At 38.6% G+C, this 26,273-nt stretch overlaps 1 protein-coding gene across 4 annotated transcripts in view; it reads left to right on the top strand.

The window, feature by feature from the left end:
* slc7a2.1.S (solute carrier family 7 (cationic amino acid transporter, y+ system), member 2, gene 1 S homeolog) overlaps positions 1 to 21,176 on the top strand; it is an 81,950-nt gene extending 60,774 nt beyond the window's left edge. For 2 of the 4 annotated variants that reach the window (XM_041579494.1, XM_018243169.2), the window contains exons 4-12: positions 1,026 to 1,191; positions 2,075 to 2,211; positions 2,977 to 3,199; positions 6,136 to 6,275; positions 13,946 to 14,048; positions 14,798 to 15,003; positions 17,018 to 17,184; positions 19,595 to 19,703; positions 20,012 to 21,176. In XM_041579494.1, coding sequence (XP_041435428.1) covers positions 1,026 to 1,191; positions 2,075 to 2,211; positions 2,977 to 3,199; positions 6,136 to 6,275; positions 13,946 to 14,048; positions 14,798 to 15,003; positions 17,018 to 17,184; positions 19,595 to 19,703; positions 20,012 to 20,202 — 1,442 coding nt within the window. In that variant the 3' untranslated portion in view covers positions 20,203 to 21,176. Of the gene's footprint in view, positions 1 to 1,025; positions 1,192 to 2,074; positions 2,212 to 2,976; positions 3,200 to 6,135; positions 6,276 to 7,253; positions 7,391 to 13,945; positions 14,049 to 14,797; positions 15,004 to 17,017; positions 17,185 to 18,319; positions 18,408 to 19,594; positions 19,704 to 20,011 lie in introns of those variants that run through there. The other 2 variants (XM_018243170.2, XM_041579495.1) reach the window with 2 other exon arrangements.
* The last annotated feature ends 5,097 nt before the right edge of the window (positions 21,177 to 26,273 follow it).

Genomic DNA, 26,273 nt, shown 5'->3' on the forward strand with positions numbered 1-26,273 from the left:
GTAAGTCTTTTTCTCCCTCTTTCTATTTCCAAAATGTTCGGAGGTATGCCACTGGGAGGGGGTGCATGGGGGGTAGCTGTCATGAGGGACTGCTTGCACTGAGCCCCCCTGAAGATTTTTTTTAGGGGGGTCCTACCACTTTCAAGGTACACCATTGTTTGCAAGGTTGCACAGATCAGTAAGAGATCATTATGCAGGAGGATTACATGTTCTGGTAAACTAATCATCTACTGTACCTTGCAAATAGTTTCTCTTTCCCTGTTTAGCTCAAGATAAAAGAGAGTTTTGGTGCAAACAATCAGCAACAAGCACAAGCCCTATTCACTGATCCCATGTTGGACAAATGAGTATACTGCCCCTTTAAAACAAGTTATTAAAGTGCACTGTCTCCCTTGGACCTAAGAAGTCATATAAGGAATATAAACAAGGAAGGAATTCTGTTACGTAATGGAACAGTGTTATGGCACTTGTAGCTGGCTAAGCTTTTTCACAGCAGCACCTTAGCAATGTTTGCGCCTGTTTATTTTACAAAGTAATTGCAGTGGGTTAGCATTTACTTATATTAATTCTAAAGCTCCCCATAGACGCAATGATTCTTCTTGCCGAACGACCGATTTTAGGGAAGTCAGACCAATCCATCGAAATGATTGTGCGGTTAGTGGGATTTGATCGTACATCTTATGATTTTTCTGTCAGGAAATTGATCGGCCAGGTCAAAAAATCTTTGTTGGTCCCAGTGCAATCTATCTATGTTTGCAGGACCAAGCAGGCAGCTCCCCTTTTTTTTCCTGGCAAATTGATCTTTTTAGTTGATGGTAAATTCGTACAATCGTACGATCGTTCTGAGAAGATCGTGGTCTCACGATCTTTTAAAAATCTCAACATCTATGACCAGCTTTAGGCTTGTATCTCTTTCCCATTCCATGTTAGGTGGACTAATTGGAAAGTCTATGGAAATTCATAGAAAATTAATTAGAATATACAAGTTGTACTACATACTATTGTTTTTAATGATTTTCTTATAGGTCTGCTCTCCTTCGGAGTAAAGGAATCAGCGTGGGTGAACAAGGTGTTCACAGCGGTGAATGTTCTGGTGCTCCTGTTCGTCATGATCGCTGGATTTGTGAAAGGCAACCTGCAAAACTGGAAGATCACCGAATCCTTTTTACAAAACATCTCTGCTACAGACGAGTAATCACATTTCTCATGTTTTTGTGTTACTGCCCCGTATTCAGAATGCATTTAGGAGGCTAAGGGCTCTTACACACAGGCGTTTTTTCCTGTGTTTTTTAAATGCAATAAATTGCGTTTAAATGTGTTTTTTTTTTTACGCAACTGCTTTTGTCCTTTTTTCAAATGCAACCCCCTTTTTTTCAAATGCAACATGCTGCATCTAAACAAACACAATTAAATGCAAATGGATTAAAGCTCAACTCAATGCTCATGAGTACAACCAGGCAGAATATAATGGAAACAATTAGCAAATTAGTTTTTGTGCTCAAACCTGCATATAAAACGTGTGTTAAACACTACAAGAATGCAGAAAAAAACGCCCATGCGCAAGAGCCCTAAATAGTTAAATGAAGACAAGGCATTATTCCCTATTGCTATAGGTTTAAAGGATTAATGAGATAGTTGCTCTACTGGAACTACTTACTGGCTTTGATATGTAGGCATTATGGGGCAGATATATCAAAGGATGGGGAAAAAATAATTCCATTCTTTTCAAATTCTATCACCAGTGGAAAAAACCATTTGTGTCCATGTAATTTTTTCCAAGTATTTATTCATAAGGGGCACATTTGTAAAAGGTTAGAATCTCTGTTCAAACGTGTTTGAGGACAGAATGATACAGATGGGAATTTTTCCAGACAATTCCAATATTTTCACTGGTGATAAAATGTGAAAGGACTATTTTTTACAGACTTTAAAAAATCTGCCTCCTTTTTTGCCTCTTATGATACATTGCCCTTTTGCATGCAAGATATAGAATCAATAAAAAATGTTATGTATGGAGCGCATATAATTGGATGATTTAATGAACAATTCTGCCGTATGCTTTTTTTCCTTCTAGAAACTCTGTGTCCCATGCTAATGTGACAAGTTTATATGGAGCTGGAGGCTTTATGCCATATGGACTGACAGGGACGCTGGCTGGCGCTGCTACGTGCTTCTACGCCTTTGTTGGATTTGATTGCATTGCTACAACTGGTAAGAACTAGTGAGCTGACTGCCTTATAAATAGAAGAGGAAGACCTGATAGGGCTATTGAATGAAGCAACTGAAATACCAGCTCAGCTTAATGAATCGGGCCAAGAGCTACTCTTGCCTTTTCATGCAGCAATTTAGTCTATAACTAAGTAAAATTTCCTTTACAAACTTTCTTTTACTCTAAAAATAGTTTTCAGTATTATTTTGAGGCATTTAGATACATAAGGAAGGGCCACGTTCTACAAAAGTTAAAAAAGTTAATCTAATATGTATACATTTTATACTATATTTTTTCTCATAGCCATAATGGGAATTTTAGGCAAGGACATTAAAATGGAAGGATATACTGTATAGAGTGAACTCTAACTTGGAGCCCAGACACCAAAACAGCCACGGGTCACATCTGTTCCCAAAGATACACCGCTGGGTTTGGAATAGTCCTGCTGCCTTGGAATTCCACTTCCTGATACTTGTTTATTTACAGTCCTAGTGGGCAGCCTTATAGCCACAGAGGGTTCATATACATAAAGGCTGTTTTTGCTGTGTAATATTTTTGGTGAGTTATAAAGGGCTGCTGGAACTAGGCACGGTTTGCTTTGGGTAAATTTGCACTCACATTTGACCTCTAACTTTTAAATATACATATTTCACTCTTAAATGTTTCTGCATAGCCATATTTATCTGTATATTAAACATGTGTTACATTATTTTTACAACTGGCCCTGGACATTGTCTGAGACTGAAGGCTGAGATCCTCTTTTGCAGGGGAAGAAGTCCGAAATCCACAGAGAGCAATACCCATTGGGATTGTTGCCTCCCTACTAATATGTTTTATGGCATATTTTGGAGTGTCGGCTGCGCTGACTCTTATGATGCCGTATTACAAGTTAGATGAGAAAAGTCCGCTTCCCGTCGCATTTGAGTATGTTGGATGGGGTCCTGCAAAATACGTTGTGGCTGTCGGCTCTCTCTGTGCCCTTTCTACAAGGTAAAAATGTGATTCCTATTGATTGATCACCAGACAGGTCAAGCTCTCAACCTAAATAATTTCCTAAGTTTTCCCAATGTTTAGCATGGAACTGCAAGCCGGCTGCAAAATGGACAAAACCTGGCTGATGGCAACATGACATGACTTTGAAATGATTTTCCTGTAATTGCATTCTGTCATTTTTCTTACACTAAAGTGGATGGTATGCTTTGATGCCAGGTTTAGTGTATAAAACTGTGACTGATGTAAAATATTTTTTATTTTAGATATTTTTCGTGTATTGTATTGGTGACGGCATGTTGGTGTGGGAGTTGTCATAACTCATAGCTTTGTCAACTTGACAATCTAATTTTCAGCCTTTATTAACTGCGGTCCTGTTGATAACAAGGATATCCTAATACCACTTATCACTGTATGCACATGCCTTTATACATCACCTTGATACTATAAGGATTGCCAACATATACTTGCTGTTTGTACATAGATTTGCCCATACAGTACATAAAGCAAATGCAGGGTTGTGCTGTTGGCACGCTGCCTTTTCTGCAATAACCCACAGCATGTTCATGTTACAGTTGGGTTAATATTTCTTGGCAATACCCCTAGCCACAATCTATAATAAATACAAATCCCTCTGCTGCATGGCTACATAGTAGGAATATATATATATTATTGATATTTATGGTTGTACTGGCCCTGTCACAGCACAGTATTGCAATGAATCTTCTATTAGTCATACAGAATATCACACTCTTGTGCTGGAGCTGGAGAGAAACAGCTTTCTATGATTTCCGAGCGTAGGAGCCAGTTTAAAACTAGAAAAAAAATCAGATTTTGTGATGATTTCAGTCACAAGCCTTGGCTTCGTAACTAAATATCTTTGGGCGTGATTATTATTATCAGCCAAATACTGTAGCACAGAATGTCCAAAAGGGAAGCTCCCAAACTTAGAGTCGTGGTAGAGTAAACAGCCAGCCATTGCAAAAAACCCATAATAGGACATCATTGTTTTGGGCCAAAGAAAGAAAGAATTGTAGCTGTGGAAGTAAATGGAGAAAAGGCCATCAATGTGTTCCCTTTAATGGGCTGCTTGTTGCTTCACCTGAATCGCTTTTTGGACATGGAGTTTATGCATACACCTGAAGGAACATTTAAAGGGAAAGTTGACATGAATCATATAGGTAATTTAATCTGCTAAAATTTGAAAGAGGCAAAATAAGTACATTTTTTATAAACATATACACACGCAAAGACCAGTTGTAGAGTTTGTAGGTTGCTTACATGTATAAAATATTATTTCAAAAGTGAACTTTTCTTTTAACCACATGTTCCTGCCATGTGCTGCGGGTAAAAAAGGGTTAACCTGCATGCGTGTGTTGAAACTGTAAAGAAAATGCCTGTACAATTGTTAAAGGGACACTATAATCAAAATAAGTTTGTTTTGCTTTTGACTGAAAAATCAAATACACAGTGAGAGTAGGCTTTGTTTTAATTCTGAAAAAGTGACGGGATAGGCTTTATCCTACCACCATTCACGCCATTCTAGTTCAGTTAGAAGAAGAAGGAAAGTTATCAGTCTGAAATCCCTTTGTTCTCTGAAACCACAACAAACAAAAATAAGAACTAAGATTTGTACTTTTGAAACCGAAAAAGTTTTACAAATAGAAGTCTATTTGTTTCTATTAAATTGTGTATGTCATATTTAAAGGGGACCTGTCACCCACATATAAAAGTCAGTATAATAAAAGTCCTTTGCATATTAATTGGTAAACCCAAATTTTTTTTTTGTATTAAAACATCCACACGCGTAATAAATGTATTTAAATATCTGTAATGTCAATCATTTATACTTCAGGCAGAGAGGCGGGGCAGTCAATTACTTTCACTTTCCATTCAGCACTTCCTAGATGTCGCTGCTCTCCCCACATGCCTCCCCCCTTCTTGTCACTGTCTATACAGTGTGAATAAAGTTTATTTTGCACAACTAACATGATAGAACAGGATTTGAAATTATTTCTTAAGGTGGCAGGTCCCCTTTAATGAGAGCAATAAATGTATCAAAAATGCTAGAAAGTCTATTATGCTCTTTTTGTCCTTAATATTTATAGTAATTGAAAGCAACAGTATCCCTTTACTGTTTATTTTTATCCCAGGCCACACAACTGTAAAGTAGAAGCTCTGCTCGCACACCCTGGCCTACGTAATGGACGGTGATGGAGCGATCGGCACCCTCCTAATGGAAGTAGTTAATGGAATCACTGGCACTCGCAAGGCAGGCGCAAGCAGGGGCAAGCCCGTGCATATTTATTTGCAGAAAAAGCAATGTTTCGGGTTCAGACCCCTTTATCAAGCCCTTTATCAAACGTTGCTTTTTCTGCTAATAACGTTGCTTTTTCTGCTAATAAATATGCACGGGCTTGCCCCTGCTTGCGCCTGCCTTTCGAGTGCCAGTGATTCCATTAACACACAACTGTAAAGCCATAAGTGATAAAAGCAATTTAGATAAGGAGCCTCAATCAGGCCTCGTTTTCTGCTACACAGGCAGCTAAACTGTTATGAGTGTAAGGAGAGAGAATAAAATACAACCCCTTATGCAAATAAATAAAGCAGCTGTACCCTATTGAAAATAATATTTTTTCAACACTAATCTTATTTACTAAACAATTGTTTCCGGCGTAAATGTTTTAAGGTGTCTTTATGTCCCCCTCAAAAAAAGCAAACACACTATTCCTTCTGAACTGGGTCTAATCCAAGGTCTTGTTTCCCCTGCTAAATACTAGGCTACTAGCCCTTTAATGCATTTTATATTATTGTAATCTCAAGATTAATTTGCTTTGGTGGCGTGTTGTTTAATTATCAGTAATTACTGTCTTTCCCGTGACACAATCATGCATGACCGGTGTATGTCTTTTTGCATGTGTTTGATTTCTATTCAGTCTTCTCGGATCCATATTCCCAATGCCTCGTGTAATCTATGCAATGGCCGAAGATGGTTTGCTTTTCAAATCTCTAGCTAAGATCAGTCCCAGGACGAAGACTCCGGTTATTGCCACACTGATGTCCGGTGCCGTGGCAGGTGAGATTGCTGTGAAGGAACTCATGTGTATCGGAGCCTTTATGTAGAATGTGTATCTTTACTATGAAACAGAATTTTATTTTCCCTTCATTTTCATCCTATCAAGGCAATTTATATTAAGGAACCTGTCATTTTAATATCTTTATTGCTGCACTGTTATTGTCCGCATCCCAGTGGTCGCAACTCGTTCTAAAGGACCCCCACCATTCTCCAAATCTTTGGCTCAAGGGCAATGCTGGGATTTGAGGTTCAGCAACAGATACAAACCCACAAGTTACAGATCTTCCATTTATTTTACTCTTAAAAGTCATTTAATCTTGAAATATTTGATATTTGATATTTCAGCGTCAAAATTTATCTCAATATTTTTTGCAAAAAAATCCGATCAAACCGCTCAGGTTTTTAATGCTTATTTATTATTACATTTTCCCGAAAATTTCCTTGGCGGGAAAAAAAAATCAGATTTTCGCAATTTTTTCATCCGATTTTCACCCGAAAACTCAGAAAACTTCAGGGTATTGCACGAAACCCAGCGCACATCAAAAAATCATTGGGACTTCTCCCATTGACTTATATGCAACCTCGACAGGTCTGAGATGCTGGATTTTCAGATTCTGACTTTTTCATCCACGGGGTTTAATAAATTCTGAAAAATTCGTGATTTTTTAAAAGTCAGATTTTGTAAAAAAAAATCTTTTGTGATTTTTGCATTTGGAGTTTAGTAAATATGCCCCTTCTTGTCTCTACCATGTTTTACTACAAGAAGCACTGTTCAAAACAAAGAATTATATACAGTATATGTCTTTTAAAGCGAAATAAATGGAAGATAGACCCATCTTAATGTATTAGTAATATTGAAATATTGCGTAAAGGAGTTAATAAGTCCATACTTTTTCAGCCTCTCTTTGCTAACTGTTCATCCTCATAGAATTTTCACTTTAACTCGTCACTTGAACATCCCTAATTTTTCTATTCTAGCCTGCTGGGCTCTATGTTTCCTCTCCCCCGAATTCTGTTTGCCATGGCACGAGACGGTTTACTCTTTAGATTTCTTTCCAACGTGAGTGCACGGCAGTCACCAGTTGCTGCCACACTGACTGCAGGGGTGATATCTGGTAAGATGTGAAAAGTAGGACTTCTTGCAAATACCGTCTGGATACTTGCATGAAAGTTTGGGTCATGGGTTCTGGTTGGTGGTGGCTTCCTCTGCATGTAAGACTGGCGACTACTGCTGCCTTCATGTTTAAAGAAAAATGTAAATGTAAGTGGAACATTATAGTAATCAAATACTTAATTGGCCTGTATTCTTCAAAGCAAGGTGTCCAATTGTATATTTTTTTGAGTTTATCTAAAGGCAAGGAAATACGGGAAAATAGCCGTTCATAGTCTTCTTATGAGCTACTGATATTAATATTGATATACTCATGCTGAGCAACATTCTTACAAATTTTCAATGTAATCAATAGGCTGCATGTTCCAAATCACTCACACCCCAAAGAACTGCATATGGTATAAATTACAGCCAGAATTACTGTATATCATGTATTGATCAGTGTGGACATGGTGCATCAAGTAATGGAAGCCTTAAAAGGATCCTGTCATCGGAAAACATGTTTTTTCAAAAACACATCAGTTAATAGTGCGACTCCAGCAGAATTCGGCACTGAAATCCATTTCTCAAAAGAGCAAACAGATTTTTTTATATTCAATTTTGAAATCTACCATGGAGCTAGACATTTTGTCAATTTCCCAGCTGCCCCCAGTCATGTGACTTGTGCTTTCTGGCAGGCTGCTGTTTTTCCTTCTCAATGTAACTGAATGTGTCTCAGTGGGACATGGGTTTTTATTATTGAGTGTTGTTCTTAGATCTACCAGGCAGCTGTTATCTTGTGTTAGGCAGCTGTTATCTTGTTACCTTCCCATTGTTCTGTTGTTTGACTGCTGAGGGGGAAAAGGGAGGGGGTGATATCACTCCAACTTGCAGTACAGCAGTAAAGAGTGATTGAAGTTTATCAGAGCACAAGTCACATGACTTGGGGCAGCTGGGAAATTGACAATATGTCTAGCCCCATGTCAAATTTCAAAATTGAATAAAAAAAAATCTGTTTGCTCTTTTGAGAAATGGATTGCAGTGCAGAATTCTGCTGGAGCAGCACTATTAACTGATTCATTTTGAAAAAAATCTTTTTCCCATGACAGTATGGGTGAACCTGTAGTGTCACATTCATCAAAAAGTTGTGGAACCACATTAATAAACGTTTCTATTCTTAACCCATATAATATCCAGCACAGCTGATGTAACAGGACCCCAAGATAAAAGCTTTACTTTATATTATTGTATATTATTCTTGGGCACTTTTCTGCAAGAAATTGTAGTCCCTCAATAAGAAAATGTACATATTCCCTGCAATCTAAAATATACAAGAAGATACAAAGATAATTTCCCTCAAATCAATATAAACTCAAGAAAATGTATAAGCATCAAACTTTGAAGAATTTAGGCATAATAATGATTGAAATACAATATATTGCAAATGCAGCTTCAAGATATGCTAATTATCTGTAGATTATAAATGTATTTTTTACACAGACATACCTTATTTCACAGAAAGGAAACAATAATACTCATACAAACCATTCCCCAACCCCCTTAGGCTCACAGTGTCATGCATCCCTTGCCTAACCTTGTTCCATTGTGTTGTTATGCATTCTGGAACTTGAAAACCCTCTAACACAGAGAATGTTGGAAAGCAGAGAGAGACTTCAAGTCCAAAAATTCAGTGATTTCATTCTGTGAAATCATTGATGCCTGTATAAAAAATATGCATTTATATTTATTTTTGGAAGTTCAGATAGTGTTTCTGCACCTTTTCTACATAACCCAACTGAATAATTTCACACCAAATAGGAAGGCATATTTTCCCTTTAAGCTTAGTTTGTTCATTGCACCATGCCCTAGTAAACTTGCAGTTTGTATGTGGTTATGAATTCAAAAACAGATGAAACTTTAATGGATGTTATAGTCTATGTCCTTTAAAATGACAGTTGTATGCAAGAGTTACTGTAACCTTTGTATACCCCCTGAGTAGAGCTTTAGGAAATATTTGCCCTTCATACTTAGTCAACAGCAAACTGCCCAGGACTGGTTTCCCACCAAGGTGTAACTTGACCAGTACAAGGCCATAAATTACTATCACTGGAAATGAGCCTTCTGATTTATATTTTTGCACAATACTGAAATGCAGAGAAAGCAGATCAGAACAGCTTGTTGTTTTCCTAAGCCTTTCCCCTTCAAAAATATTGGTAAAAAAGAAAGGCACCTCTTAAAGGAGAACTAAAGAAGTAGCTAGAAATGTTTTTATATGTTTTTTTGCTTCTGTACCAGCCCAAGGCAACCACAGCCCTTTAGCAGTAAAGATCTGTGTCTCCAAAGATGCCCCTGTAGCTCCCCATCTTCTTTTCTGCTGATTCACTGCACATGCTCTGTGCTGCTGTCACTTACTGAGCTTAGGGACCCACTCAAAATATACAGTACACATAGAATAGAAATGTCACAATATAAGGCTAATTAGTAATTAATACAGATAATTACTACATGGCAGCACAGAAACCAGTGCAATTAGCATCAGAATGTAATAATCAGCCCTGTAGCATCAGTTTATATTACAGACCAACCTCATTTTCTACTGGATAATTAGTGACAACCCCCAAGCTTAACTTCTCAACAGCTGCTCAGAGCCCACTGAGCATGTGAGTGTCAGAGACACTTTCCAAGATGGTGACCCCCTGTGACAAGTTTGAAGTCCTTGATCATTGCTGCTATTGACAAGCTGAAACTTTAGGCAGGTGCAATAAGTTCATTATATAAAATATGGCATTTTTAGTCATATTCATTTATAGGGTTTAGTGTTCCTTTAAGCCTGAGACCAGTGCAAATATTAAAGGGATACTGTCATGGAAAACATGTTTTTTCCAAAACACATCAGTTAATAGTGCTGGTCCAGTAGAATTCTGCACTGAAATCCATTTCTCAAAAGAGTAAACAGATTTTTTTATATTTCATTTTGAAATCTGACATGGGGCTAGACATTTTGTCAGTTTCCCAGCTGCCCCAGTCATGTGACTTGTGCCTGCACTTTAGGATGGAACTACTTTCTGGCAGGCTGTTATTTCTCCTACTTAATGTAACTGAATCAGTCTCAGTGGGACTTGAATTTTACGAGTGCTGTTCTTAGATCTTCCAGGGAGCTGTTATCTTGTGTTAGGGAGCTGCTATCTGGTTACCTTCCCATTGTTCTGTTAGGCTGCTGGGGGGGGGGGGTGATATCACTCCAACTTGCAGTACAGCAGAGTGAATGAAGTTTATTAGAGCACAAGTCACATGACTGGAGGCAGCTGGGAAACTGACAATATGTCTAGCCCCATGTCAGATTTCAAGATTGAATATAATAAAATCTGTTTGATCTCTTGAAAAATGGATTCCAGTGCAGAATTCTGCTGTAGTAGCACTATTAATTGATGCGTTTTGAAGAAAAAATGTTTCCCATGACAGTATCCCATTAAGTATTTTTATGTCTCACCCCAATTGATTTCTTCATGATTAAATTACTGTTTCCTAAACTGGCCGATGTTTCAATTCTCAGATTAACATGCAACCCTCAGACTATTCCTAATACTATCACTCGTCATTCTGATACCTATTCATGTAATATCATTATTTAACTTATGTACCAGCCCATTTTTCATTGTCACTTTGCAGACACAAATGATATGGCAGAGGTTGAAGCTGTAATTGCAATATCTGTGAATCTACTGGACTTTTTCCCTCATTTTAATAAAGCGATTATAAAAGATATGCGTAATGTTACACCAGGCTGTTTCTCTGTCCACCAGCGGAGAAAATGGGCAAGAACCCCATGCCAACTGTCACTGGGTTTAATGGAAACTGTCAGGCACAACTAATTCAGATGGTTTTTGTCTTAAAATACACATTTTGGCTAGTGATGGGCAAATTTATTCGCCAGGCGCGAATTTGCAGCAAATTCCCACGATTCACCACTGGCAATAAATTTGAGAAACCGCTGTGAAAATTCGCCGGCGTCAAAAAAAATGGCCGCCGGCGCATTTTCGCTGTTTTGTGAATTTCTTGGCGAAGTGAAACGCCCCAAATTCGCCCATCACTAATTTTGGCCACTGGGGGAGAACCCACCTCGTGTGACATTGTCCTAAGATATGTACATTTGATTGGAAATTGGAATCATTAGTAAAAGAGCTTTTTTATTAAAATAATTTCAGTATATAACATCACATTTTAAATCGCCTCTTGGTGCTATGAGAACAATCACTTGGAACAAATGACTGAGAGAGTCCAGTGTTTTCCGAATGATCTGAAGATTGATTTTTTTCCCCTGTATCGGTTCTTTTTGTGCCTGTTATTATCTGTTTTCCAAACCATTCCCAAAAATGTGTGGCTGGGACGTTTGATCGGTTCAGGGGGCAGAACAGTTCTGTGCACGTTGTTCTTCTGAAACCCTAGAAATGGGTAAGAGAAAAAAACATTATTGAAACATAATTATAATTAATAGTTGGGGTTTATTTTAACCTTGTTCTACAGCCAGTGACTATTCTGTAATTTTTATTTATTTATTGCAAATTATACCCAGTTGAATAGCTAGATTATTTTTCTTATAGCACAATGGAGTTGGGTTCACTGCAATCACAGATCATAACTCTGGATTTATTTATGGAATATTGAATTATTCTGTATTTTCCATACACAGTGTGAATAGATGGTTGTTTTCACTATCACAATTTTAGACTTTAAATGAGAAATGTATGTCGTTCCTATTATTTGGCTATGAGGCAGTAAGCAATTAGTCATTAATTTGGAACTGTTTGCCTTTCTATTCTGCCAGTCTTTAATCTGGTGTTGAAAATGCAAACTGGGGCAACGTTACATGGGTTGGCGAGCTTAATCGAGTCTGATACATTGTGTGGTGCCGGGTTCATGACATGAAGTCAGCGTGATACAGGCTCTGTATGGTTAGCACCGCAGCACATTGTTCCTCTGCAGAGCACTTTCTGTAGGAAGGTTTATACATAATGAAAGGGGCTCTGCTATAAACCAATTGCTGGCTGTTGGTCCATATTTGCATAGACTATATGCTTTTTTTTAGAAATAAACCAAAACATAATTTTAGGACATAAGTAGATATAAACAAGGGTAAAATGACACCCCATAGTGCTCTGCACAAACATACATTTCTCTTAATGATTATACCCTGCTCTATCTTTGATTCTGCCCTGCCCTGACCTACCTTACATCACTAAAATATATCAATTGCTTATATACTCACCTAAGGGCGGTGGTAGACGGGGAGATTACAAATCTTCCTGCAAGAATATGAATCGTCGGTGGGATGGCATACATTTCCGAAGTTGCATGAAGTTGCCTCACGAGGAAACTTCTGGAAAAATCGGGCAACCTCGAAAATCGGAAGAGATTCGTATGCCATCCCACCGGTGAATCATTTTCTTGCCGGTGGCAAGTCATTTCGAGGGTGATTAGTCACCTGAAGTAGAGAAGACTTGTCGCTGGGCAACTAATTTCCCCTTCTGCCACTACCCTTAAGTCATTGGGGCAGATTTACTAAAGGGTGAGGTGAGTAACGCTGGCGATGATTCACCAGCATTACCGCTTTCAGGGACTTCGCTGATTTACTAAGCGGCGCAGGCATAATGCTAGCGAAAGAGACAGACGCTAGCTGTCATTCGCACTCTATCGCCAGGCGAATTTTCGCTTTGGCGGATGGACGTAACTCCGCAAATTCACTAAGATGTGGATTTTACTGAACGTTACCTCTCTCGCCAGACTTGCCTTTGCCAGCTCAGACCAGGCGAAGTGCATTGGAGTGCATAGATCTTGCTCATTCTTCTGTTACTTACATCATATTTTTTCTAACCCTACATTTTCTAACATATGAAACATAAACTATAGGGGCATTGTAGCAACTCTATTGTCTTTAGTAAGGTTCCCTGGACTTGTGTAATGTAATGTATTTGCTGTAACATATACGTCCATTCAACTTTATAATTTCCTGCCGTATGCAAATTAGCCTGAGCGAAGACGTCTAACGAAGTTGCGCTAGGCATAATTGAATGATAGCGCATCTTCGCTTTGATTGCCGAAGTAACGGTAGTGACGCAACTTTGCATTTTAGTAAATTAGCATTGTCTGAGCGAATTCTCACCTGGCGAAGTGTTGCTGGCGAATTTTCGCGCTTAGTAAATTTACCCCATTATGTCATGTCTCCTCTTGTCTCTTCCTTTTTACGGACCTCACAATTCACTCACACAACTCTGCATAATCTTTTTCTGGCTTCCACTGCCCGACATTAAATTTGCAAATTACCCAACAGAAATACTAAAGCTAAGCAGAGCAGTGCACCCTCCTCATATTTTCTCATAATACAAAGATGCCCAACTCCACGTGCTGAAGCATTGGTTATAGAGAAGACATTGAACAGCAATTTTGCAGGGCAAATTTACTTGCAAATAAAAAGAACTATAGAATGTCACTGACTGGAGTAATTCCTTTCCCTGATTTATTTTAGTTTAGTACATGAGCAATGCCCTAACTGTATTTTGTTTCTTCTTCTTTTCTCTCTTAGCTGTTATGGCATTTCTGTTTGATCTAAAGGCCCTTGTTGACATGATGTCCATTGGTACCCTTCTTGCATACTCATTGGTCGCAGCTTGTGTTCTCATCCTCAGGTACAGACAGATTTTATGTTAGAAGCAGCACCCTTCCACTTTAAGAACATTTAAAATGCCATGTTTTGGAGAAGGCTGTGGGGACCCATTGTAGATGTTCAGATGTTAATCTGGACCTTCTTCATTTTTGTCCTAAATGAATTCTTCCATTATGGTTAAGCTCATTATGGGCCATGCCTAAATGCAATTTAGGTCCCCACAAGCTTCTATCTTACACTATGGTTCTCCATCTCATTATAGGGCATTCTTATAAGGATACAAGTAATGAAAAGCCCTCTGTTTAAACAATCCACTCTTCCCTCAGCTGCAGCCTGTTAGGCTTTCAGATAAGCTCATTATACAAAGGCTTCTCAATGGACTGCAGATATATATTTATTGTGATTATATCATTCAGGACGTTGAATGCAACTTTCAGTTTTATCTTTTGCCCTGTTTAGTGCATGACATAACAAAAAACATTCATACATTTTGCCTATTCTTTTAAGAAACATCGTCAACACAAGCCATATTCATTAGTTTCCTCACTCGTGTCAGGAAAGCACATTTACTGTCTTTTTAAATATGAATCACTAATTCAAAAGAGCATAGTCTGACTTCCAGTGTCCAATCCTTTGGAGGAATTTAGGATTTGGAGTATCCAGAAATTTCTCATTGCAGGCAGCTCTGGATATTGGGAGTAGCACTCAAGAGAATACATTTTGTTATTATTGTAACTATTCATTTAAACCTAGTTTTTTCTTCTTTTAAAGATACCAACCTGGTTTAGGTTATGAGATGCCAAAAGATAATGCTGAGAAAGAAATGTTGTCGTCCTCTGAAGGAGAGTCAATGATGAACGAGTCACAAATCAGTATCCTGCAAGACAAGAGCTCCAGTTTCCATAGGCTGATAAATCCACCTAGTGAACCAACCGAACAGTCTGCCTCCCTAGTTAGCAGCCTAGTGGGATTGCTAGGTAACTTCTCATTGCTTCCTTTCCATCTGACCAGGGAAATTACCATGAAATGTCTGAATAAATTATAACATAGGTTAGATTGTGAATCTTCCTCTCTCTAACTAGAAATTAGTGTTTTCATAGTACAGATATGGGACCTGTTTTTCAGAATGCTTGGGACCTGGGGTTTCCCAGACAAGGGATCATTCCGCAGATGGGATCCTCATACCTTAAGGGGCATATTTATTGAGGGTCGAATTTCGAATTGAAAAAACTTCGAAATTAGAATTCAAAGAGACCAGCCGAAATTAAGCCAAAGTTTTTTTTTTGCTCGAATAGGTCCATTTTCAATCTAATAGGTCTGTACTCAGCTGAATTCGAATCGTACAAATCAAAGAAATAGCGCATTCGATCGAATTTGATTCAAAGTTTTTCTCAATTCTCAAAAAAAACTTTGATTTTTCAAAGTCCACCAATTGACTCCAAATAGGTTCTAGGAGGTCCCCCATAGGCTAAAACAGCAATTCGGCAGGTTTTTGATGGCGAATGGTCAAAGTCGAGACAGTTCATGATAAATCTTGATTTTCAAAATTTTTTTCAAATGGAATTTGGACTATTCCCTAGTCGAAGTACACAAAAATAGCTCAAAATTTTTTTTTCATTCGAAAATTCACCTTGACCTTTGATAACCTTTCCGTAATTCAGAGCTTTCTGGATAACGGATCCTATATCTGCAAACAGATAGTTGGATCTTAAAGGGGCGGATCACCACAAGGTTCACTTTGAGTACGTTACAGAATGGCCTGTTCTTAGCAACTTTTCAGTTGGTCTTCATTTTTTATTTTGTTGTTTGAATTATTTGCCTTCTTCTTTCCAGCTTTGAAATGGGGGTCACTGACCCCAGAAGCTAAAAACCTGTTGCTCTGTAGGCTGCAATTTTATTATTATTATTGCTTTGTATTACTTATCTTTCTGAGAGCCATGCCTCAGGCGGAAGAAAGCAGCCAGTTACAAGGGGCGGCAGAAAGCCACCTCCCAGGGCGGGAACTAAGGGTAGGCAGAAGAGGTACCTGCCTAGGGCACAATGAAAGGGGGGTGCTGGGCAGCTACCTCTTAAAATGTCTTCTGCCTACCCCTAGATCATTTTCGCTCAGTTTTACTCCACTTCCTTCCCTCTGTCTCTCACCCATCCGCCATTCTCCCCTCCCTCCTGTTAAATAATTTAAAAACAGCAAATAATAAAAAATGAAAACCAATTGAAAATTGTCTCACAATAGCACTTTCTACATCATACCAAAAGTTAATTTAAAAAACAACCCCTTTCACAGCTATTGCGACACAAAGCACTTGACTACGATTCCTGAACTTTCAAAAAATTGGAGAACTAAAGAAGGTGAAAGTAACCGTGAGGAACAGTGGCAGTCTAGACTAGACAACTGCAAACTGAGAAAATGTTTTTAAATTGTGCAATGTCCCCATAAACTTTAACTGCAAAACATGAGAATTCCCTGGAAATTCCCTATTCATTGTAATGAGCAGTGATGCCCATAATATTTTTTCTCAGTTTGGTAGTTTTGAGCTCCCAAATTTTTCAAGGGGTGGGTTACATTTTGTTTACTGTTAGTATGTTAAAGTATGGCTAATTCTAAGCAACTTTTCAGTTGGCCTTCATTTTTTTTATAGTTTTTCAATTCTTCTTCTTCTGACTCTTTCCAGCTTTCAAGTGGGGGCATCTAAAATCAAATGTTCTGTAAAGCTACAAATGTATAATTATTGCTAATTTTTATTACTCTTCTTTCTATTCAGGCCTCGCCTATTCAAATCAGTGCATGGTTGCTAGGTTCATTTGAATCCTAGCAACCAGATTGCTGAAATGTCAAACCAGAGAACTGAATAAAAAGTGAAACAACCCAAAATACACAAATAAAGCACCCCAAAAGTTAATAGTATTCTCCCCACTGAAATTTAAATTATTCTAGAAATCACAGGCAGTGCTGCACTGGTCTGATATTTCTATGTGTTTTCTCTCCTACAGCTTTCATCATTTGTGCACTGAGTGTTCTTGCAACATATGGTGTCCAGGCAATTGCTGACATGGAGGTGTGGAGTATCGCCCTGCTGATTTTGTTTATTTTACTCATCTGCCTGATTGTCCTGATCATTTGGCAACAGCCTCAAAACAAGCATAAAATTGCCTTCATGGTAAGTGTGTTACAGAAGATTCTGACTTAAAGAACAAGTAAACTTTTAAAGGAGAAGGAAAGGTTAAAACTAAGTAAGCCTTATCAGAAAGGTCTAAATATACCAGTAAACCCTCAAAAAGTAATGCTGCTCTGAGTCCTCTGTCAAAAGAAACACAGCATTTCTTTCCTTCTATTGTGTACACATGGGCTTCTGTATCAGACTTTCTGTTTTCAGCTTAAACCTCCTTGCCCTGGGCGTGAGCATGCTCAGTTGCTACTTTCCCCCCCATCCCTTCTCTGCTGTAATCTGAGGCCAGAGCTATGAGTGAACAGGGAGAGACTCAGGCAGGAAGTGATGTCACACCAAGCTAACACTGCAGCTCCTATCCTAAAGAAACAGAGGGAGCTTCTACAGCTTTTTACTCAGGTATGGTAAAGCATTCTACAGAATAAATATAGCATTTTACTCTTGCAGCTAAACTATTGGCAATAAAATGCCTCCATAGCTTTCCTTCTCCTTTAAAATAAGTCAATGAACAACTGTTGAAGGGGCTATTCTAAGCAATTTACATTCATTATTTTATTTAATTCCAAGATATTAAGAGATAAATTGTACTGTTATAGGAATGAATGTTGTTACAACAGCACCACCTGCTGGTCAGTTTCTGAACGTAGTCAAGGAAGTTGTCAAGAGGGAGGGCTGGTCTGATGTTCTTCTGGTTAGGAAAAACAATAACAATCTCAGATAACATTTCTCACATTTTTCCTTACTGGTAGAACATCAGACCAGCCCTCTTTCTCTACTATTCATGGTTTGAAACTGACCAGCAGGTGGTGCTGTTGTAACAAATATCATTCATAAAAACTATAAGGGGGTTATTTATTAAAGTTAAAGATTTTTTTCTGGTTGGACTATAAGGGGGTTATTTATTAAAGTTAAAGATTTTTTCTGGTTGGACTTTTAAAGGGAAAAAATAATTTTTTCCGTAAGAAATAAAATTTTCAAGATTTTTTAAACGCCAATGTTGTTAAAAGTCCTCCAACTCAGACCTGCTGAGTTCATGTAGAAGTCAATGGATGTCCGCTTGCCATTTTGAAGGTATCCTGATACAAGTTGGGTTTCATTCAATAATCCTAAAATGTTGTGATTTCAGGTGTCAAATTGTTGCAGGTGTCAGTGTCAAATCTGAAAAGTCGCAGTTTTCAACGCCAAATCCGAAAAATTTGTACGTTTCGGATTTTTTCATGATTTTATTGAGTCTTTTTCCGCACAAGAAATTTTTGTGTTAATTTATTGATAAATGGGGGGGCGGGGGCTGTCTGTGTGGATTTGGTCAGAGTGGTTTTCAGAAAATAGAGGGAAGATTTCATAATCCCCTCAATGTAATGAATACAAGTCCTTGAATGTGATTGCATATGTTGGGTTCTGTATAAATGAGCCCATTAATAGTAATGTGTGTTTTAAGCCACTGGGCCTACCTTACAGAAGAGCTAAGGTTATTTCTAGGGATGCAACGAATCCAGGATTTGGTTCAGGATTCAGCCTGGATTCGGCCTTTTTCAGCAGGATTCGGATGCGGCCAAATCGTACTGCCCGGCCGAACTGAATCCGAATCCTGCTTTGCATAAGCAAATAAGGAGCAGGGAGGGAAATCTCTTGACTTTTTGTCACAAAATAAGAAAGTAAAAAATATTTTCCTCTTCCCACCGCTAATTTGCATCTGTAAATTTGGATCCGGATTTGGTAATCTTTCGTAAAGGATTCGGGGGTTCGGCCAAATCCAAAATAGTGGATTCAGTGCATCCCTAGTTATTTCAGTTTAAGTTTAATACAGACTACAGCCATTAGAGGGGGTGGAGTGCAAATGGTATATAAGGGGATGACATACCCAAGGCAAGGCAAGGCACACTCAAGGATTTAGAGGCTTAGAAGCCATGGCTAAGCCACAGTTAGAGCTTAGGTCCAGTATGGATAGCCTGTGGCAAGAGAAAATTCCTGTCCAGAGTAGGGCAGAGGGGCAATGGAGGAGGCTGGACTGATAGAAGCAGAATGTTACATAGCCCAAGGAAGAGATGAGCGATCCATGGGAAGTTGGGGCATAAGAAACAATGTTGGATGTCTAAAAGCCTATCAAATGGCTTGGATGATTTCTTGGACAGACATAATATCCAAGACTATTGTTATACTAAAATCTATAGTTAGTGTATGAGTATATATATATATATATATATATATATATATATATATATATATATATATAGATATATATATATATATATATAGATATATATATATATATATATTTTATGTGAGTGTATGGGGGGGTCAGTGTGTGTATGTATGGATTCTGGTTTTAAATTTGTGTTGTTTTTTTTTAAATAGTAACAAAAGTTTATAAGACATTATATTTGTTACATCTTCGCTGCAGGTACCGTTTCTACCAGTTCTTCCCGTTTTCAGCGTCTTGGTCAACGTTTACTTGATGGTGCAGTTGAGCGGGGACACGTGGATAAGATTTAGTATATGGATGGTGATCGGTAAGCACACTTCTATCTTCCCTCTCTCTTGTACCATCATTGGAATTGTAGCAATTATTAAACTAGATAAGCTTCTCAGCATTGCAGTGCAGCACAGCAAAGTGGAGCAGGCTGTTAAAATACTTATACCCAGTACCGTCTTTAGGTCTGGTGCCATACTAGACACTGGACCCCAGTTTGCAGAAGTGAAAAATTGTAATTTGTTGTATAAGCACCCAAGGGCCCGTCCTTTAAAGCTGCTGCTCAAGGCACAGAGCTCTCTCTCTCTCTCCCTCTCCAACGCTGTCCCATCATTTTGGTTTTTGAAGGTTTCTTGATATACTTTGCATACGGCATCAGAAACAGCGTGGAAGGAAAACCCAAGGCAGCTGGGGATGAAGAAGATGACGAGGATTCAGACGGCAGCCCCACGGAGGAAAAAACAGGGAAAGAAAATGAAGAAGAAAATGCCAAGGAAAGCGACCATTTTATTTTGCATGAAAGGACAAGTGAATGCTGATCTGAACTGTCTCTAGAAGATGCTTTTAAGATGCATCATTGAAGCAGCAGATTATCCGGCTGTAGGATATGTATCTCATGCAGGTATATGAACTGCTCAAAAAAACGAAATGCTGGAGCAACTGCAGAGTAGCAAGAAATGCCATTGTATAACTGACTGTGGTCACCCTTTGTGCAACTACAGTATGGACAGTAACACACGCTATTGCTGCTAACCTACTTAACTAGTTCTTACATAATAATCCCTTTTAACAACTCTTTTTTCACTGCCACTCTTACATGTGATGGTATTGTATTGTGTCCTTCACCTTTCTTCCAAATCCACACTTAGAGCGATATTATTACTATCCTTAATATATATGTAGTGCTGTCATTTCCCATGGTGATATGAGTGTTCATATACATCTGTCCATGACCGTGGAGCTCACTATCAATGTGCTCACTGCTACAGGCACAAGCACACACTCACAAGGGTTCATTTCTTCAATAGCCAACCTACAAGAATGTTTCTTGGTCTGTGAGAAGAAAGTGGAATACTTGGAAGAGCCCAAACTGTCACAGAGAAATATGTAAACTCCATGCAGGTAGTGGAAATCAAGCAGGGATTTATGTTCCCCTCTCTCCTGCCAGTTGGCTGCTTTACTCTTTTGCATTGTCGTAGAACCCTGTTCTCAAACTGCCACGTTCTTGATCAAGGAAAAATACTGTTTAATTGTTGTTATTGTGAAAGGCCATTGGAAAAGACAAACCAGCTACCATTTTATTCATACTGTAAATAGGGGCTTATTTATGAACACAGATGCTTAATCGCGTGAGAAGTAGCAACCAAACAGCAGGTCTTTTTTAACAGTCTAGGGCAAGTTGTATAACAAATGAAAGCAAAGTATTTATTATATATAGGTATGCTCAAGAAGGTGGCACTCCAGTTAAAAAGAATGTTGGTTTATTGCAGCAGGTCACAAACTCACATCACCTGACGCGTTTCGGGAGCAACTCCCTCAATCATATGTTTGATTGCTCCTGAAACGCGTCAGGCAATGTGAGTTTGATACCTGTTTCAATAAACCAACATTCTTTTTAACCAGATTGCCACTGTTCTATCTTCTTTAGCATAACTTACTACAGTGGGAACACTGGTGGCAGAACACCCGGAATACTAAATGGAGCTGCACTAAGGAGAACACACGGGGTGAGTTTGGAGCGGCCTAATCCTTTTCTAATATATATATATATATAAATTTCTTATGGGAAATTGCACTGGTGCAGTTAGGCAGCTATGTTATAAATTAGTCCCAGAATATTCTGTAGAGGATGAAACACCTCTTGTAAACCCATAAGCTTAAGCTAAAGGGTCATAAGAAGGGAACACAGAGTGAAGGCCACTATCTAATAGAAATAAGAATAAGAAGGAAATCCTATAGTGGAATAATAGTTTCCATTTGGATTTACAGAAGCTGACACTTTATTGGGAATGCCCAAAAGAAACCTCATTTTGGTGATTTGTTGTAGTTTATCAACGGCTGAAGAACCCTCATATCCCTGACTTGGCAAACATTCCTTGTAATCATGGATAACCTGGCTGGTACCTTTGCTTTAGAGAATGTGTGAAGGTGACTGTGTGCCAATATACGACCTGCCTCTGGAAATGTCAACTCATTTGTTGTAGCAGCCAACTGGTTGCTAATCACTGATGGATTATACATTGTTCTTTTTTTTTTTATATTTTATGAATCTGTATTGTCAGTTTGGCTTATGAAGAATCTGATAGTTGACAGAAGGGAGCAAAGGAAACAAATACCTTGCCGGCCCACTTCTAGCACATGGCTACTTTAGCTTGTCCTCTCCGGAGTGAGACCATCATTGTACTTCATAGATTTGAACAGCGGTAGAAGAAAAGCGATTTAGTGAACATGTGAAAAAAAGTGTATTATATGTATAAATATGTATAATATAATCCACTAAATGTTTTCTTCCCTAACTTATCCTATATATCATACAGCATTTTTTTCTACTCATTTAAACAGAATGGGGAAATGTATTTCTGACACTGAAAGGTTTTTGCTAGTAATGTAGATTCTATGCCAACTCATAAATTTAAATGTCTAAGGGCAGAGACACACGCTCAGATTCGGGGAGATTAGTCGCCTGGTGACAAATCTCCTCTTCTACGGTGCGATTAATCTCCCCAAACTGACTTCCCACTGGCTAGAATGTAAATCGCCGGCAGGATGGCACTTGGAGAGCTTCATTTTCCACAAGGAAACTTCGGGCGACTTCGGAAAACTATGCTCTCCGAGTGCCATCCTGCCGGTGACTCAGGGAGATTAGTTGCCTGAAGAAGAGGAGATTCCCCAATCTATATCTGGCCGACAATCAGGCAGATGTTGATTAATGACAGGTTTAAAAATCCCTTCAGATTGAGGCCTGCATTGGTTAGTTGATGCAGTCCTCAGTCCGACCGCTTGTATTCCTCAAGGTGAGCAGAGATAAGCTTGTTTGGCGACCTCTCCAAGGGAGCAGAACTCTGCATGTATGGCCACCTTTAAGGTAGCCATACACGGGCCAATAAAAGCTGCCGACTGTCAGACGGCAGTTTATTGGCCCATGTGTGGGGCTCTCCGATGGGCTTCCCCGATCGATATCTGGCAGAGGTTGATCCGGCAGGTTTAAAAATCCCGCCGGATTGCGGCCGCATCTGTTCAGGTCTGTAGCATCACTACAGACCTGCCCTATGACATAATGTCACCTTGATATATATAATATTATGCCCCCAGCACGTGTATTAGAGGTGGTAAGGAAACATCTAGCCAGTGTGCAAGAGAGACAATAGCAATTGCAAGCTGATTCACGGACACATTTCCATTGGACAATGTGGGGACAGAAGCAGGTAAGGCATTCATACAAACTGCATCCTCTATATAACGGACATTTAGCAATATATTCTGCAGCACATCATCAGCATAGTCTGTGGTTTCTTCCTGATTTATAAATAAATACATTTTGTTGAACAGGGTGCCCCCTAGCTAGTGTAAATACAACCCGTCATCATCCTCAGCCAGCCATGTTGTTTTTCTTTTTAACATGTATTTATAAAGTACCAACATTTTCCATAGCGCTGTACAACAGTCAATTATGACTTTACAGCTTTTCCCCGAGAAGGTTTATATTGTACAAAATGACTGTTAGAAAAATCTTTCTCATGAGTATTAGATGTGGGGCCCTCCAGCCGTTGAGAGCATCATGGGTGGAGCCTTTCATTCACACCTACAGTGTCTGGATTTTTAACATTTTTTCTTTCACTATTACCCTTTTGTTAGATAAGGCGGCGTCTTACTTAATCTTTTGTTTTTTATTCAAATATATATATATATATATATTAATATATAATGTTTAATGTATGTGTCAATGTTGGTGTTTACACTGCTCATAACATTTATGTTTTGAACACAATTGAAGACTTAAATGCATTTTTATCACCTTTAAAAATCCTTAATGGAGTAATTGCCATTGCCCCCACTTAGGTTGGTGGCACACGCTGCTACTTGGGGAGATTAGTCACCCAGCGACACATCTCTTCTTCTTCGGCAACTAATCTACCCGAAATGCCTTCCCACCGGCTCGGCTTTCCGAAGTCTCCCAAAGTTTCCTTGTGATGCAAATTTGGGCGACTTCGGAAAATTAATCGATCCGAGCACCATTACATTCTAGCTGGCGGGAAGGCATTTCAGGGAGATTAGTTGCCCGAATAAGAGGTGATTTGTCGATGGGTGACTAATCTCCCCGAGTAGCAGCATGTGCCACCACCCTTAATTGTGCTCAGAGAAGAGAGTGACAACCTTCCACCCTCCGGCTGTGGCAGAATTACAACTCCCAGTATCACTGGTGAACAGGCAATTGCAGTACACCGTAAATTCAGTCTTCGAAATGCTGCCAAAATGTGATATTTATGGCACAGAATATGATATTTGTTTGCAGACCTGTATTACCCTCATTCGTCTCTGCAGCTAATCCTACATCTAAGGTGGGCAGCCAGTATTCCTTCTGTAAATAAAAGGATATAGAGCCATAGCTTCTCTTACCCACTATCCTTTGAATAGATCTCAGATATGCTCCTCGTTTGTTCCATACTTCACTAACTATAGTGTAATCTATTGTCAAAACAACAAAAAGGACTGAAACTCAGTGATTCGCATTGGATATGTTGAGGGTTCTGGTCCCTTCGATGAAATGCAAATAAAACCTGGAACCCTTCGGTGCTTCCTGGTGGGAATAACTACTGTCACAGCCGCTGTCAGAATCTGTACCATTCAATTGTTTCTGGCCTCTAACAGTATATCATCTACTGCAATTTATTTTTGTGTTGTGTCTTTGTGATATATTCTTCTTCTGTATTTTTTTTATAATAAATGAGATTATGAAAATGGCCATCCTGTCAAATATTTTTATTTACCCTTTAAAAGCTGATCATACTAAGTATAGTGCGGTCATTATAAGATACAGTTATGGGACGTGTTATCCAGAATGCTTGGGACCTGGAGTTTTCCAGATAATGGATTTTGCTGTAATTTGGATCTTCATACCTTAAGTCTACTAAAAAATCATGTATACATTAAATAAACCCAATAGGCTGGTTTTGTTTCCGATAACGATTAATTATATCTTAGTTGGGATCAAGTACAAGCTACTGTTTTATTATAACAGAGAAAAAGGAAATAATTTTTAAAAATTGGATTATTTGGGGTCTATGGGAGACCATACATACATTGAAATCATGATCTGATAAATACTAGTGTGTAGAGCTCATTGGCAAGTAGAGAACAGAGGCAATGCGAGAGGCAGGTACAGAAATGTTCCCAATTGAAATATGGATAAACTAGACCTGCAATTTATCTGGTCCAAAATGTTTTAAAGGACATGTAAAGGAAACAAATAAAATCCCATTTTTACTTTAAAAGAAACCTATCTCCAATAAACTTTAATTAAAAAATGTGTACCATTTTAATAAGAAACCTGACTATATGCAGTGAAATTCTCCCTTTATTTACTGCTGTGGATAGGAATTATCAGACGGTCCCTAACTGCTCTGCAGGGAAACAATCATACTTATGAACAGCAGGGGGAGCCCCCGCCTTACTTCCCAGCCGTGCAGAACTCAAGCAGCTTTGTTTGTTTCCCTGTAGAGCAGTCGGCGAATGTGTAGAGATTTGTATTGGATTTTATTTTTGCCTTTACATCCCCTTTACTGTTTACAACTCCAGCTGCAGGGACAAAGATCATGGAGCCAGATTTAAACAGATAAACTGGGATTCTATTTGGAGGATTATTTTGCTGCAGCCACTGGTTTTGCAGAGTTGGATAAAGTTTGTATTAAACAATACCAAAACTATAAAATCCACATTAGATTACATGACAACACAGGATCCAGTGCAGTCTTCCTATTCTGATTATTAATCAGTCTTGCTGTTTCAGCTTCTGGCAGATATTGTTTGACTTGTGCTGTTTTGTTCATTTATGACGATCCTTAAGCTTAGCCCAGGCTACACTGAGCATGTTCAGTCTTGGTCTTACAATGATGTTTAAAGGAACATAGGCTGTGCAAAATAAAAATATTTCTAATATAGTTATTTAGCCAAAAATGTAATGTATAAAGGCTGGAGTGATTTGATGTCTAACATAATAGCCAGAACACTACTTCCTGCTTTTCAGCTCTATAACTCTGAATTAGTCAGCGACTTGAAGGGGGGCCACATGGTACATATCTGTTCAGTGAGTTTGCAATTGATCTTCAGTATTCAGCTCAGATTCAAAAGCAACAGATATGACCCAATCTCTGATTGACCTCAAATCTTTGATTGGTTACTGCCTGGTAACCAGGGTAACCAGTCAGTGTAAACTAAGAGAGCTGCAAAGCCGTAAGTAGTGTTCTGGCTATTATGTTACACATCCAGTCACTCCAGCCTTTATACATTACATTTTTGGCTAACTAACTATATTAGAAACATTTTTTATTTTGCACAGCCTATTTACTGAGTTTTTTATTTTTACACTGAGCAATTCCTTTAACAAAGTTAC

This window comes from Xenopus laevis, chromosome 1S, assembly GCF_017654675.1.
Source record: "Xenopus laevis strain J_2021 chromosome 1S, Xenopus_laevis_v10.1, whole genome shotgun sequence".
In the NCBI taxonomy this organism is placed as follows: domain Eukaryota; kingdom Metazoa; phylum Chordata; class Amphibia; order Anura; family Pipidae; genus Xenopus; species Xenopus laevis.